The 16,580-nt window shown below is 42.2% G+C and overlaps 1 protein-coding gene across 1 annotated transcript in view; it reads left to right on the top strand.

The window, feature by feature from the left end:
- LOC110596419 (astrotactin-2-like) overlaps positions 1-16,580 on the top strand; it is a 330,568-nt gene that overhangs the window by 274,450 nt on the left and 39,538 nt on the right. The window contains exon 4 of the mRNA XM_021716831.1: positions 5,309-5,461. Within this exon, the coding sequence (XP_021572506.1) occupies positions 5,309-5,461 (153 nt within the window). The remainder of the gene's footprint in view (positions 1-5,308; positions 5,462-16,580) is intronic.

The following is a 16,580-nucleotide window of genomic DNA, read 5'->3' as shown; positions in this document are numbered from 1 at the left end:
TTTTTGATTTATTGTAGAGATGAGGTCTTGCCAAGTTGCCCAGGCGGGTCTTGAACCCACGGGCTCAGGTAATCCACTCACATTAGCCTCCCAAAGCGCAGGACTATAGGCTGAACTACCGAGCCCGGCTTTCTTTGATTTATTGTAGAGATGAGGTCTTCCCAGGTTGCCCAGGTGGGTCTCGAACCCATGGGCTCAGGCAATCTACTCACCTCAGCCTCCCAAAGAGCTGGGATTACAGGCTGAGTCACCGAGCCCGGCTGATCATCTCACTTTCATTCGTCTCCTCCTCTAGTGAATTCTGTCTTCTACCAGAGCCATTAGCAATCTTCCTTAAATACAAATCTGATCACTTCACTTTCCAATCTAAAACCTCCAACGTGTTCCATCCTTAACAAGGCCCAAAGAGGCTAAGGTTAGGGTTAGGGTTGGGGTTAGGGCTTTCTGTTTTTTTTTTCCCCAGCATTATCTCACATCACTTTGTGTGTGTTTGTGTGTGTGTGTGTGTGTGTGTGTGTGTGTGTGTGTGTGTGTGTGTGTGTGTGTTGGACTCTCACTCTGTTGCCCAGACTGGAGTGCAGTGGCCACTCCCGGCCACCGCAGCCTCGACCTGCTGGGCTCCGGCGATCCTTCCGCCTCAGCCTTCCAAGTAGCTGGAATTACAGGCACGCGCTACCACGCCAGGATAATTTTTTGATTTATTGTAGAGATGAGGTCTCTCCTGCCCAGGCAAGTCTCGAACCCGCGGGCTCAGGCAATCCACTCACCTCAGTCTCCCAAAGGCGAGGGATTACAGGCTGAGCCACCAAACTGGCTATCTCACATCACTTTCTTTTGATGATTCAGCTCCAGAAACAGATTGCAGTACCTTCCATATTTCTTCTTTCCAAGAGATCTCTATTTAGACTATTCTCTCTGCCTTTTTGACTATCCTTGCCACACCCCTTCTAGCCCCCACTGCTTTCTCCCCACCTGATAACCATACTCTTTGTATTTTAGTCATGCTGCTCACTGACTTGAAGAAAGTTTCCCTGATTTTCCTACACTAGGTCATAGTCTTCTAATGTAACCTCTCATGCCATCCTTCAGCTCTCCTTAATAGTACATATCACTGGTAAATGGTATATTTAAAGATCAATTATTTGTTTGTTTGTTTGTTTGAGTTGGAGTCTCACTCTGTCACCCAGACTGGAGTGCAGTGGCCACTCCTGGCCACTGCAGCCTCGACCTGCTGGATTCCGGCGATCCTTCCGCCTCAGCCTTCCAAGTAGCCGGAATTACAGGCATGCACTACCACATCCAGCTGATTTTTTTATTTATTGTAGAGATGAGGTCTCATCAAGTTGCCCAGGTGGGTCTCGAACCCGTGGGCTCAGGCAATCCACTCACCTCAGCCTCCCAAAGGCGCGGAATTACAGACTGATCCACCGAGCCTGGCTAAAGATCAATTATTAACTAATGTTTGTCTTTCTGTCTATGTGGCCAGCATCAGGAAGGGATCATGTTTAGTTTTTCACCATTGCGCCCTGAATGTTTGTGTCATCCTTCCCAAATTTGTATGTTGAAGCCTGAAACCCCAATGTGACTGTGCTTTATTCTGCTTGGGCTACTGTACCAAAGGAAGGTTGAGTATCCCTTTTCCATACTTGAAATTGGAAGTGTTTTGGCTTTTTGGATTGCTTTGAGTTTTGGAATATTTGCATTATACTGATTCAGCATCTCTAATCCGAAAATCCAAAATGCTTCAAACCGAAACTTTTTGAGCACTGACATGATACTCAAAGGTCATGTTCTAAGGTAATGCTCATTGGAGCATTTTGGATTTTGAATTTTCATATTCAGGGTGCTTAACCTGTACTGTAGACTGGGTGGCTTAACCAACAGAAATTTATTTTCTCATGGTTCTGGGGGCCAAAAGGTCAAGACCAAGGTGCCACATGGTCAAGTTCTGGTGAGGACTCTCTTCCAGGCTTGCAGACACCACTCTCTCTTTGTGATCATACATGACCTTTCTTTAGTGTGTGTGCATAGAAAGAGATCTCTCTTACTCTTGTTATAAGTTCACCACTCCTATTTGATTAGGCTTACACTTTTATGACCTCATTTAACCTTAATTAACTACTAAAAGCCTGACCTCCAAATATAGTCACATTGCGAGTTAGAGCTTCAACATATGTATTGAGTGGGGGAGGGGGCAGAATTCATTCCATGGTAGACTGTGTCCAGAGATAGGATCTTTAGAAGGTCATTAAGATTAAATAAGGTCATAATAAGAAGCCCTAGTCTGATTGACCAGTGGCCTTATAAGAAGAGGAAGAAAGAGCCTCTCTTTCCCTACTACCACATAAGGACACAGGGAGGAGGTGGCCTTTGATTATCCAAGAAGATGTCCCCACCATACCTGACCATGGCACCCTGTTCTTGGACTTTTAGCCTCTAGAACCGTGAGTAAATAAGTGTGTTTATTTATTTATTTATTTTTTAGTTGGAGTCTCACTCCTTCGCCCAGGCTGGAGTGCAGTGACACGCATGCTCATGGCCACCCCAGCGTCAACCTGCTGGGCTCCAGCGATCCTTCTGCCTTAGCCTTCCAAGTAGCCAGAACTACAGGCGCACACTACCACGTCTGGCTATTTTTTATTTTATTGTAGAGAGGAGGTCTCATCAAGTTGCCTGGGCTGGTCTTGAATCCACAGGCTCAGGCAATCCATTTGCCTTGGCCTCCCAAAGTGCTGGGATTACAGGCTGAGCCACTGAGCCCGGCCAAGTGTGTTTATTTTAAGCCAACCAGTCTGTGATATTTTCTTGGGGCAGCCCACACTAAATATACCTTTGGTGTTCAGTGTAGGTAGCCAATGGTTTTTCTGTAAATTCTGTTGAATGAATGGATGAATAAATAGCGAGATGAATGAATAAATGAATGATTTAATATTGATAGACACATGTGGGTCCTTCTCTTTGAAGATTCCAGATTATGACTTGTTCTTAACTTTTGACCACTCTTACAATTTTGAGAAATCATTTTCCTCTGAGTTTAAGGAATGAAAATTGAGAATGATTCTGCTTCTCAGAATCTTATTGTAGCCTCTTGCTGTAGGATATTCATCACAGGCTTGGAGTAGGGAATCCATATCTGGGATCTTCTTGGTTTACCTTTAAATTGACCTAATTGAGTTATCTAGGGAGAAAGATAACAAGAGAGGTGAGTGAGGTAGCTACAATGCCACCACATGGTTTATTTTATTTATTTATTTATTTTGAGTTGGGGTCTTACTCTGTCGCCCAGACTGGAGTGCAGTGGTACACTCCCAGCCACCGCAGCCTCGACTTGCTGGGTTCCAGCTTTCCTTCCACCTTACAAGTAGCTGGAACTACAGGCGCATGCTACCACACCCAGCTAATTTTTTTTTTTTTGAGTTGAAGTCTCACTCTGTCACCCAGACTGGAGTGCAGTGGCCGCTCCTGGCCACTGCCGTCTCAACCTGCTGGGCTCCGGCGATCCTTCTGCTGAGACTTCCAAGTAGCTGGAACTACCACGCCCGGCTAATTTTTTGATTTATTGTAGAGATGAGGTCTCGCCAAGTTGCCCAGGTGGGTCTCGAACCCGTGGGCTCAGACAATCCACTCACCTCAGCCTGCCAAAACGTGGGATTACAGGCTGAGCCACCGATCCTGGTTTATTTTTTTTTCTAGTAATCATAGATTTCTCCTGTGTCCCTAAAGACTGGACCTCTCATGGAAGAACCAAAACAGCCATTTAGGTATGACTTACTCTGCAGACACATCTGTTTAAGCAGATAAGCTTTTCCTGGGAAAACAGAAGCTCCTTATAAATGGATATCAGAATGTTTAGGAGCCTTCATTGTCCGTCTGATGAAATCCCTTCAAAGAAATAGAAATCTTTGGCACATCCCATCTCTTGGCAGCAGACAGCAGGTAGCTCAACCTGAAGAAGAAATTTCCTAGCCTCTAGAGAGGTGGAGGGAGGGCTGAGTTTGAAGATTTCAAAGTCAGTGTTCTCTTTGGGAATTTCTCAGAACAAAGGCACTGAGGCCATTCAGCAATTTTCCGTTTCTTCTTTCTGGTTTTTTCTCCTTAGCTTTTATGTTGCCTCTTTCCTTCCTTCACTGGCTTTTCTGTTATTTTTTTCTTCTTTTATCTTCCACCTTTTTCTTTTTGCCCTTCTGACTTCACTTTCTCCACTCACTGGAACGTTCTACCAGTCTTAATTTTGAAACTTTGTGGGAATGGGGCTACTAAAAGATCATTGGAGGATATTGTTGCAAATGGTACATTGGACAAGGGCTTAGGAGGCTTGATTCTGCCACTTCCTAGGTTAAAGCAGGTCATATATAGTGTTTGGGAGTCTCAACTTCCCCTCAGTAAAATGGGGATATGGTTCTAGGTGATCTACATATCCACAGTATTGCAGTTTCCTCTCCCAAGACATTATGTGACCTTCACTGCCACTGACCTGGTTCAGACTACAATTCTTTCTGGCTGGCTACTGCAAGAGTCTCAGCACTGGCCTACTTCCCTGCATCAGTTTGCATTCCTCATACTCTAGTTAGTAATTTTGTCCAAAGTTATTTAATTTGGACATGTTAGTTTCCTGGTTAAAACTTTTCAGTATTTGCCATTAGGATAAAATCCAAACTTGTGAATATAGTTTTCAAGGTGTCCTTATCTTTCTAGCTTCATCTCCTAAAACCCCCTCTTTGTGAGCTTCTTTGCAGCCATAATGGACTTTTTTCTGTTGCCCAAGCACCACGCTATTTCTGAGTTCAGATCATCACACATGCTTTTCTTTCTGCCCAGGATACCATCTTTCCAAAACTGCTTCCTACCCAACCCTGACTCTACCTTCTTTGCCAATTCCTATTCATCCTTAGAATCTCAGCCTAAATATTGTCTCCTCCTGAAAGCCTGTCTTGACTCCAAGATGGGTGAGATGACCCTTTTTGGCACTCTATAATCTCATATCACAAAAATATTGCACAGCTACAGCATTGAATTGTCAGCATATGTGTCTTACCAAACTAAGAATTACTTGAATAATGAATTGTGTCTAACTTTTCACCACCATATCTAAAGGACTTAGAGCAGTGCTGGGAATATAGGAAGTGTTAAATGCATAGATGAGTAACCCAAGAGATCCATCTGTGCTTAGACTAATAGCTTGTGATTCTGTATCTTCAATGGGTCAGGGTCAGGGAGGGAGTTTCAGGGACTCAGGGTCACTAGGCCCAGTCCTCCAGGGGCTGAGTATGGGCCTAGCCCTAACCTCAGCCCCATTGCCACCCTGTAGCAGCAGCTGAGGCGACCCAGGAGACAGTGGAGTCCCTGATGCAGAAGTTCAAGGAGAGTTTCCGCGCTAACACACCCATCGAGATCGGTCAGCTGCAGCCAGCCTCACGCAGCACATCAGCAGGGAAGCGGAAGAGGAGGAGCAAGTCTCGAGGTAGGCTCTCCTGGAAGCTCTTGCCAGGAAGTCAGAGGTCTGTCCCTGGTTCCAAAGATGCCAGGGAGAGCTATTCCCTCTTCTCTTGTTTTCTTGTAGTCATAGAAAATACGCTACCCCTTCCCTGATAAATCCCCTTGGAGAAAGCAGATCTGTGCTCCCTACGTCAGGAGCTAACTAACCTCTCTGAGCCCAGTTGCCTCATCAGAGAATGGGAATGGATCCTGCAAATTTTACAGTGATTGAGAACAGTAGCAACAATATGTGGTAAGTGTCAAGCGCCAGGACCTGTTTATAGTAGAAGTTCTTTAAATGGTAGCTGATATTATTCTGGAGAGTGCAAAAGAAGAACGTTCTTTTTTTTTTTTTTTTTTTAATCTAGTTTTTGTCCCTCATTCCTGGCACAGAGTTTTTCTTTTTTTTTTTTTTTTGAGTTCGAGTCTCGTTCCATCGCCCAGGATGGAGTGCAGTGGCACACTCACAGCCACCCCAGTGTCTCAGTGTCTACCTGCTGGGCCCTGGTGATCCTTCCTCCTCTGCCTTCCAAGTAGCTGGAACTACAGGTGCACACTACCATGCCCAGCTTTGATTTATTGTAGAGACAAGGTCTTGCCAAGGTGCCTGGGCTGGTCTTGAACCCATGGGCCCAGGCAATCCTCTCGCCTCAGCCTCCCAAAGTGCTGGGATTACAGGCTGAGCCACTGAGCCTGGCCAAGAAGAACATTCTAATGGAAGATATACTCAGGCTGGGAGCTAGGAACAAGGATCTGGGCTCACTCTTTAGTAGGCTGAATCACATAATGGTCAAGAACACAGGTATTACATAGTCAGAATACCTCTGATTTGAATCAGATAGAATGACATTCAATTTTGGTTTTGCTATTAGCTATGTCACCCAGGGTACTCTACTTCTCCAACTCACTCCTATTTCACAGAATTTTACACTATCTTAGCAAAGTGCTGAGCCCAGCATTCATTAGAAAGCAGATATTTTCTTTCTGCTCCTGCTTCTCTTCCCTCTTTTCCCTTCTCTCTTCCTACAGCATTGTCTTCTTTTTCATCATCATGACTGCCATCATTTTAATCATTGTCATCATCATCTTCATTATCATCACATTCATCACTGTCTTTATTATCATCTCCATTGTCCCCATCATTCCCTGATCATCTGTGTGACTTTGTATGTGGAAGGAACCCACTTGTCGTTGCCTAATTTCCAAACTTCATATTTTTTGTTTGTTTCAGTCTACTAAGTAGTCTCCAGCTGTCCCTTCTTGTTCCTTGCTTTTCTGTTTTCTATAACTTGGCTTGTGTCATGTCATCCGCCTTCTCCCACAGCTTCAGGGGTTAGCTAGCACCTTCAGACATGTTGATAGACTACTGTTTATGACCTTTAAAGCCACACCAATCTCTAATCTCCACTGTGTTTTCTAAATCCACATGTTCTGCCCTCTGTGTTCTTTCTCATGCCATTCTCTCTGTCTGAAATATCCTGCCTGGCCTTCAAGAATAACTGTCAATAAGTTGTCAACTTATTCCTAGCAGCAGACTAAATGATATATACATTTTATCTCATGTGATCTTCATGGCAACCCTATGAAGCAGGTAAAATAGTAATTCCCTTTTTACAGACAACCCCAATAAGGCACAGAGAGCTGTAGTAACGTGCCCAAGGATACTCTCTAGTAAGTGGTGGGGTCAGGTAGAATCCAGCAGTCTTATTCTCAAACCTTTTAACCCAACCACTGTGTTCTACACTATGAAATCCTACCTGTCTTTCTAGGCTTAACATGAATGGCACATTTCCATAAAGACATCACTGATTGTCACAGTTACAATTCACCCTGAATCCTTCCAGCCTTTCTTTACATGAGTTAAGCACTGGTTTTTGTGTAATATAATATGCTTTTGTCTGGCTCTTTGCTTAGCTAGACAGAGAGTTTTTGAAGATGGGGATTGTCCTATTGTTTGAATCATCTTTACATTCCTGTTCCTAAATCATTGCCTATACATAGTAGATGCTTGCTATCTGTTGTGAGGCTGCCTAGGTGTTAATCCTGCAAAATCCTGAATCCTGTATAAAAACAAGATGTACATGTTACTTGAAATCATAAATTGAGGCAGAAGGAAATGATGAAGAAATTGTTGAAACTCAAGTGGGAAATTCTTTTATTTTTTATTTTTATTATAAAGATGTGGGGTACAATTCAGGGTTAGGTATACAAATGTTGATTATGCAGGTACCCTTGTTGATGAGGCATGCCCTTCCCTCCTCTAGCAGTTTGTTGCAGCTCTATTCACAATAGCAAAAACATGGAACCAACCAAGTTGCCCATCAAAGCTGGACTGGATAGAAAAAATGTGGCACATATGCACAATGGAATATTATGTAGCCATAAAGAAGACAAACATATGGACTTTGTAGCAACATGGATGGATTTAGAGTGGATCATACTCAGTGATCTGTCACAGAAACAAAGAATGGAGTACCATATGTTCTCACTCATAAGCGGACCTTGAAATTGTTTAGAACCACTATATAGTGATAATCAGCAGTTGCCTTGAAGTCAGAAAGCTCTGAGTGCAAATCCTCGCCCACTCAGTTTCAACTTACAAGGCTTTGAAAGAGTTATTGGCTCTCTCTGAGACTTAGTTTCCTTGGCTGTAAAATGGGGATGCCAATCCCTACATCAAAAGATTGCTTTGAGGATCTGATAAAATGATGAATGTAAGCCACCTTGGAAAGTTCAGATAGCATGTATTAGGAACTGAATAGATGTTATCATATGTTTGTTCTGGGTTAGGCATTCAGAGTCACTTGAAATTCTACTCAGTCTTTCTTATCCATCTTTATACTTTCTTTATATTTTTGCCATTCACAAGAATTTCCCTCATATATCCTCTCTACACCTACACATAAACACACTTTACTCTCCAATCCTTAAAATGTACTCACTACTAACCAGAATTCATTTTCTTAGCATAATGTCCTAAACATTTTTAATATCACCAAATTTTTCAAAAATATTTTTTTGTGTACCATAATTTTCTTAACCAAGCTCTCACTGTCAGGCATTTGAGATGCTTCTAATATTCCATCATTGTAAACAATAGCACATATAAGGGTTTTTTGCATAAAACTTGGCTTTTATTTTAAAATCTATTTCTCTCTCTTAGAGAAGAATTTCAGAGTGAGATTATTAATGAAAATCTGTTTCAAGTTATTTTAATTTACAAGTTAGATGAGGTGTCAGAGATCTATGCATAAGGAAATTCGTTATCTTATGAATTCAGTATCTTATCAATGTGTATCAAAGATATCCTCCCTTTCTTTGCTACCATTATAACCTGGTCATTTCTTACCATCTCATTGCAACTGTACCTTCCTTGTTATTTAGTCTCCCCAAAGCAACCAAAGTAATCTTTTAGTAATCTTTTACTACTATCGGCTACATCAACCAAATCTTTTACTACTATCGGCTACATCAACCAAAGTAATCTTTTAGTAATCTTTTACTACTATCGGCTACATCAACCCCCTCCCTTTTTTTTCTTTTTACTTCTTTCATAATAGTAGTTTAGTCAAAAATTTGTATTTTTTGCATGTTTACTACCCCCTTCTCTAAAATATCAACTTCATATTTATAAACCTAATACAATAAATTGCTTAATAAATATTTGTTGAGTAATGAGTATTTTAACATCAAAGATCACTGGAAAGTGGCTCAGTTTTATACCTTTCAATTGATTATTTTAGAGGAATCTATGATAAACCAAAGCCTCTTGGTACTAACCTCCGGAAAATCCTATTTCCCTCATAGACAGGGTCACTGAACTGACAAGAAGCATATGAAATGTGCTCAAGTCGATGCTATTAAAGCAATTTCCAAAACAGCTTAATCACACTGGGCTTGTGGTTTTGCTGCTGCCCTTGGTAAGTTTTTGCAGGCGAGATATAAAGTTAGTATATGTCAGTCCTACAGTTCCAAACTTGTCTACCACAGCCCATCAAAATTTTTTTGGACAAAGGAACTCCAGATTCAAAAAGAAAAAAAAAAAATTTTTGAAATTCTGCACACTTCCTATTCCTCTTGAAGATATCCTGCATAGATCTTAGTCTATTAAAGACACTGAGAAGTTCTGTAGTACATTAAGCTGTACTGCTTTGTTTAACTCAATTTCTTGATATTTTCTTCACCACAGACTCTATTTTTCCTCCTGGAGCATTTATTAACATCTTGTGGAACAAAGCATCTATAGAAACACAATTTGGGAAATACTCCATTAGCCTCTGTTGACCATCAAAATTCCAAATATAGTAGTCAGTATCCCCTTTAACTGTCTCTGCCCTTCTGCCTGCCACTGAGGTGGCTGTGGGCTGTCTGGCCCAGAGTGGAAGCACCTGGATTCTCTCTGCTTCATTAGGCCTCTCACCCAGTCCATGGTGCCCAGTGGTTTCCTGTAGATGGAATGGGTACCCGAGAACTAGTGCCATGGAAATGAGTACATGGTTAAAAGCAGTGCCAGTGTTTTTGTAGCTGTGGCTTCCTCCTGAGAGGCCTGGTGGATGCTGAGTGCATCATCCTTAGCCAGACAGAGGAAGGCTAGTGGAGGATTTAATTGCTTCCTTCATGTTTGTGACAGGGTTTTATGAGACAGCTGTTAAAGAACCCCTCCTCAACATCCCATGGGCAGTATAAAGGAGATGTTGGCATTCAAATTAAGCAGGGGAGGTTTTCTTTGGATGCAAGCGAGGGTTTCCTGAGGCTTATTTGGTGTAGATAGTGGTTTTTAAAAGCAGGATTTTGATTTTGAAATTAAACCCCACCATTGGCTAACTGAATAAGCTTAAGCAAAGGAACAAGAGTTGTATATAGTCTGTTCCCTCTTCTTTAAAATAATGCTAATAATACCAATATATGTGAGTTGTGAATTAATACTCGAGAGATGCTTAACCCAGTGCCTGGTATGTGGTCAACCCTCACTAAAGAGTAGCAAGTATTTTTATTTTTATTTTTTGAGTTGGAGTCTCACTCTGTTGCCCAGACTGGAGTGCAGTGGTACACTCATGTCCACCCCAGTGTCTACCTGCTGGACTCTGGTGCTTCTTCTGCCTCAGCCTTCCAAGCAGCCGGAGCTACAAGTGTGCACTACCAGCTATTATTTATTTTTATTTTTATTGTAGAGACAAGGTCTCACCAAATTGCCCGGTTGGTCTCAAACCCACAGGCTCAGGCAATTCACTTGCCTCAGCCTCCCAAAGTATTGAGAATACAGACTGAGCCACCAAGACCGGCCAACTAGTCATCAGGGTCCTGCCCATTTGACCTCCAGAGTCTCACAAATTCATCTTCTCCTCACTGAGCCATTGCCTCTGGCTTGATTGAGATTTCATTATCCCTCATCTGAGTTCCTGTCTCAGCTTCTGCATCCAGCCTTGTCACCCATGAATCCATGCTCCACCCTAGCAGCTGGAGTGATCTTTTGAAAACACACCAAATCTGGCCATATCACTTCCCTGGATAGAACATATTCTTGATAATCTGTCACTCTCAAACTTTTGGAGTGAAATCTTCTTAAAGATATATGAGAGTGAACACACCCCTAGCAGACCTGTAGTTGTGCTTGAAAAACATGTCATGAGGCCCAAATTCCAGGTTCCATCTTCTTAAAAAAAATACATGCCATTCTATTTCATAATATATGTGTGTTTGTTTTAGTTTAAGTTATATTATTTGTCAGTTGATTAATTTAACATTTACTCAAATCTTCAGATATGATTGAAGTCCCAGGAAGAAGAAACATGATGAAGGTTGTAAGTAGATCATAATGGTACCATCTTCAAAGGGTTTCCATAGGGTGGAATAAGATAACGCCGGGGAAGCACTTAGCACAGAGCCAGGCACAGGTGCACACAGAACACAAGTGCTCTATTATTTTATTTTTTATAATTATTCTTATTATTACTTTTATTATCACTCTTTTGAAAATCAGGGTTGTTACACTTACCCAGTTATGTTCAGTTTTAGAAACAAGAACCTATAGGATAAAGGGCATACTGTTTAGTAAGATTAAAAATTTGTCATTACAAAAGGCTCCTTTCTAGCCTAGACCCTTCTATACCTCTGGCTACCTCTGAGCACTGAGGACTGTATTATCCAATTTCCAGCACATGGGCCATATCTCTCTTCTCCCATCATTCCTTGCTTTCTAAGTCTGAGTACTGATCGTGCTCTGCCTAGAAGGCCCTCTCCTCTCTCCTTCTCTTGCTAGGCAGTAAATAGTGACTCATCTTCACAAACCAGCCTCAGAGTCTTCTCTGTGAAGCACTTCGTTAGCCCTGCCCCAGCAGAGTGAGCCACTCTTTTTTCTGGACACTCCCAGTCCCAGAGCTATGCCTTGTCACAGCCCTTATTGTAGTTCATTGTAAATACAGGTGGATACATCTGTCACCTTCACCTCTCATAGTCTCGTGATAGAAAGGACAGTGATTTATGCCTCTCTGTAGCCCAAATGCTTAACAAAGAACTGGCATAGTATAGTAATTGTCTGTCTGGGAAATGTATAAGTGGATGAATAGATAGATGGTGGATGGTTGGATAAAAGAAGGTAGTTGGGAGCTCACAGAATACAAAGGGCCATTAACCCTTTGGTAATGCAGTGCAACCTACTATCAGTTGAGCATTTGGTGTGTTCTAGGCACTGTGCTCTTTAGATGTATTATCTCGTTTAAAAGCTCCCAATAACCCCATAAAGTAAGTACTATAATTATCCCCATTTAACAAATGAGAAAACTCAAGCTTACACAGTTTAAATGACTTGCCCAAGTTTACTCAACTAGCAGATAGTGGAGCTGTGAATTCAGAGACCAGATCATCTGAATTAAAAACCCAGATTTAAATTTCCAGATGACTTAAATTCTACTTATAGTTATCCTAAGATCTTTGAGTTGTGAAATTATACCTAATTGTACCTATTGTCTAATACCTAGAAGGAAGTGAGTGTAGCTTCGCTTGCATTGTCAATGTTTCTGTGTCATCAGAGCTGTTGTGAGGATGTTCAGCAAGTAGAGGTTCAAGAAGGTGAGACATCTCCCTCTCTGAGCTGATCAAGAGTCAAGGCTGCCTCCTTCAGTGTCTACCTGTCCCCAAAGAGCCAAGGGGGAGCCCATGGTTCTATGTCACCGGACAGTGCTCTGTGCATTTTATAAGGCACACTCAACTTTTTGGGTATGTCATACATATATAGGTTGTGCCACCCAGCTCTCTGTTCACCAGCACTTCATCATTTCTTGAAAGATGCAAGGGATTAGACATCACAATTGATGCATGAAGGTGGTGTGGACTGGCTTGGGGTGTTTATTAAAATGGGAGAATAATTAAAGAAGGTTTCACAGAGAAGATAAGTCTTTTTTTTTTTCCAAGTTGTAGTCTCACTCTGTTTCCCAGGTTGGAGTGCAGTGGCACACTCACGGCCACCCCAGCATCAGACTGCTGGACTTCAGCAATCCTTCCACCTCAATCTTCCAAGTAGCCAGAACTACAGGTGTGCACTACCATGCCCAGCTAATTTTTGATTTATTGAAGAGACGAGGTCTTGCCAAGTTGCCCAGGCTGATATCAAACCCATGGGCTCAGGCAATTCACTTGCTTTGACCTCCTGAAGTGCTGGGATTACAGGCTGAGCCACTGAACCCAGCCAGATAATCCTTAAATAATGCATTATTTTAGCCAAGAAGAGAGGTGGGAAAATATTGCTGGTAGAAGAAAGAAAATATGCAAAGGTACTGGGGAGAGGAAGAAATTATCCAGGGAAAAATGGGAATATCTGGGGGAAAATGTGAACCAAGCAGATGCTGGTGAGGGATGAAGTCACCAAATCTTCTATGAGGATCAGACCCTAGGTTTTGTTCCCACGTTTTCTAGCTGCATCCCCATACTGGGGAGAAGAGGGAAATTCTGGTGTCTTTATCCTTCCTGGTAGATAAACTCCAAGTTGCTCTTTATCCTTCCTGGTAGATAAACTCCAAGCCCCTGGAATGCAGGCTTATAATATACCCTTTTATTTTTATTGGTAACTGGCTATGAATTATTTACTTAGTTGAAAAAAACTGGTCAGAAACATTAACAACTTTAAATTAGTTGTCATAATTGATTGTTGCTCTGCTGAAATATGGAACAGACAGCCCCAAGATCAATCTTTGTGTCTGGTCCCCATCTCTGTTCCTCTGACCCCTTTTGCCCTTTGTAGCCATCTCTTCCTACCAAGGACTTTTGGATGGAATTTACTGCCCCTTTTGCTAAAGGAAGTTTGGACACTGCAGATGAAATTTAAGTCATGAGGTCGGGGTTAGAAGCAGGACTAGATAGATTCCAAATACCTGGAGACTAGCCCCAAGTCTATGATGAAATAACTTGGCTGGGCGCAGTGACTGAAGCCTGTAATCCCAGCACTTTGGGAGACCTGGGCAAGAAAATTGACTGAACCCAGGCATTCGAGACCAGCCTGGGCAACTTGGTGAGACCTCGTCACAATATATCAAAAAATTCGCTGGGCATGGTAGCACGTGCCTGTAATTCTGGCTACTTGGAAAGCTGAGGTGGAAGGATCAACTGAGCCCAGCAGGCTGAAGCTGCAGTGGCCATGAGTGTGCCACTGCACTCCAGCCTGGGTGATAGAGTGACTCTGACTCAAAAAAAAAAAAGAAGAAGAAATAACTCCTTCTGTCTGCACCTCTGTGCCATTTCTCCATCATGGCTTTTATCTCCTCTTCCTATTGTCAGTACCCAAAGTCTACTCTTTCCTCAAAATAAAACCTTGCAGCCATTTTCTCGATGAAGACTTTTCAAATTTTTTTTTCCCAAACGAAAGTCATGAATACTTCCTCCAAGTTTTGATAACTTCTTTGCTGTCTTCCCTGAGGTATTTGTCACTTATATACTTTTTATTCAAGTAAGTTATGGCCACTTATTTTCTTCGCCTGTAATTAATCTCTTCAAGTACAGCAACTGTGTCTAGGCCATGCCTGTGTACCCACTGGCTAAACTACTTCTCGACAGATAGCAGATGCTCAATTAATGTTTGATGAATTAATAGATGGTTCATTAAACTGACTACATGATCTTGTATAAGACCTTCACTCGCCAGGCCTCAGAGTCCCCGTCTAAAAAGCTGTGTGGCTTTGCGTCAGCATGCTCAGGTTCTGGAGTCAGACAGATGGGGAGTCATATCTCCGGCTGCCACTGACTTGCTCAACTTTGGGAAGTGACTTATGCACTCAATCTCCATTACTTAATCTACCAATGGTACAGTCATCCACCTCACCGGGAGGCTGGGAGGATTAAAGTTAATGTATGTAAAGTGCTCAGCAGGCTGTACTGAACATGTAAGTACCTAATAAATCTTTGTTGTTGTTAATTTGAAGCAAAGGTGATGGGCTAGATAATTTTCACCGGTCTCATCCAACTTAAACAGTCCTTAATGATACATATGATTGGCAAGCATGGTTGTCCAGTGAAGTGTCCAGAATTTGGAGTCAAGAATCCCTGGTTTGAACCCCAACCTAAGTGCAATGAGTCCTCAGGGAAACTGCATAATATCCTCAGGATGCCATCCCTAGCACCTGGAATGTGATTATACTTGCCATTCTTTTTTTGTCCATGGCTGTTGTGAGAATGGGCTAGAATGCTTATGGAAATGTTCCTTTAAATCATGCTATAGATTAGCTGCATCCTATAATCAGAGCCCTGGTACTTTCAAAGACAAGTAATGATGTACATCTTTGACTGGGGAGCTTTTTCTCTAGATCTCTGGCTTTCTATCTCTTGACCACAGGCCCCTCTTAAGAGTTGCAGCCAGGAACGGTACCACCACCAACCCAGTGACCCCCAGGTTGTGTTGTACTGAGGCTTAGGAGAGCTGATCTGCAGTCAGAGCACACAGCTGCCTCCATAAATCTTCCCTGATGTGTCTTTTAGAGAAGTTTGTGTTCCTGAAAGTGTATGTCTCCTCCAGGCGGTTTTCCTTGTCCGTCTGAAATATGTCAGGGGGCTCTCAGTCAATTCTTTCTGGCCTGGAGGATGGAGAGGCAGCTGCAAGCAGAGTTAGCAGATGGCTCTGGACCAGGTCCTGGTGGGGCCTGGGGACACAATTCTAGGATATTTCTTTCATCAGAGTGGTATAATACTATGTTAGTTAGCATCGTTGCATAACAGAATACCCTGAAACTTAGTGAATTAAAACAGCACTCACGTATTTAGTACTTAATTCAAGTCAAACCTATGAGCGTGGCTCAGCCAGATGGTTCTGGTCTGGGTGAGGCAGGCTCGGCTGACCGTGGTCATGTACCTATGGTCAGCCAGCTATGCCACACAGGTTCCCATGCTGGAGAACTCCACAAACATCAAAAGTAAGAGCTGCAAGGTCTTTTGAGGACTGAGCTCATAAGTACACATCATGTCTTCTGCTTCATTATGGTGGTCATAGCAAGTCTCTTAGTCTGTCAGAAATAGAAGTGATTTCAAGGTTGTCTGATTTAACCTGCTTGTAGATGTGGAAAATGATGGCAATGGAGACTCATCAGTGTCAAATAGAGAAACGAGAAATGTCACACACAGACCCGGGAATGACATTCAGGTCCTCTAATTTGCAAAATCATCCTCTTTTTATGCATTTGAACAAATAAAATCATGTAGGCCATATTACCTACACTAAGACTGGCTACTGGGGAATTTTAACCAAATATATGTTAGAAATTGACAGCTCCTGCTCTTTTCTAATTCAACTGTAATCAAATGGGGAAATCACTTAGAAGATTATGAAGAGAAGCTTTGCATTTTTCCATGCTTGAGATAGACATGGTTAAACATACTGAGGCCCTGGAGTAGACTGCTGGAGCCATCAGCAGGAGTTTTCAAGCTGTGCTCCAAATAGGCGCTAAGGGAAATGGGGAGGGAGAGCTGTGGCTGAGTAGGTAGTACTCTTTAATCAAGCTCCTGTTCTGCATTGATATGTTGGGCTTCAGTATTTTGAGGAAATATTCCAGTTCTAAAATACACACACACATATATATATATATATATATATATATATATATATATATATATATATATATATATAT

This window comes from Carlito syrichta, unplaced genomic scaffold (genome assembly GCF_000164805.1).
Source record: "Carlito syrichta isolate Samal-C Ts95f unplaced genomic scaffold, Tarsius_syrichta-2.0.1 Scaffold309004, whole genome shotgun sequence".
NCBI lineage: Eukaryota > Metazoa > Chordata > Mammalia > Primates > Tarsiidae > Carlito > Carlito syrichta.
The sequence above is the reverse complement of the archived record's forward strand: the minus strand, read 5'-3'. Positions and strand labels throughout refer to the sequence as shown.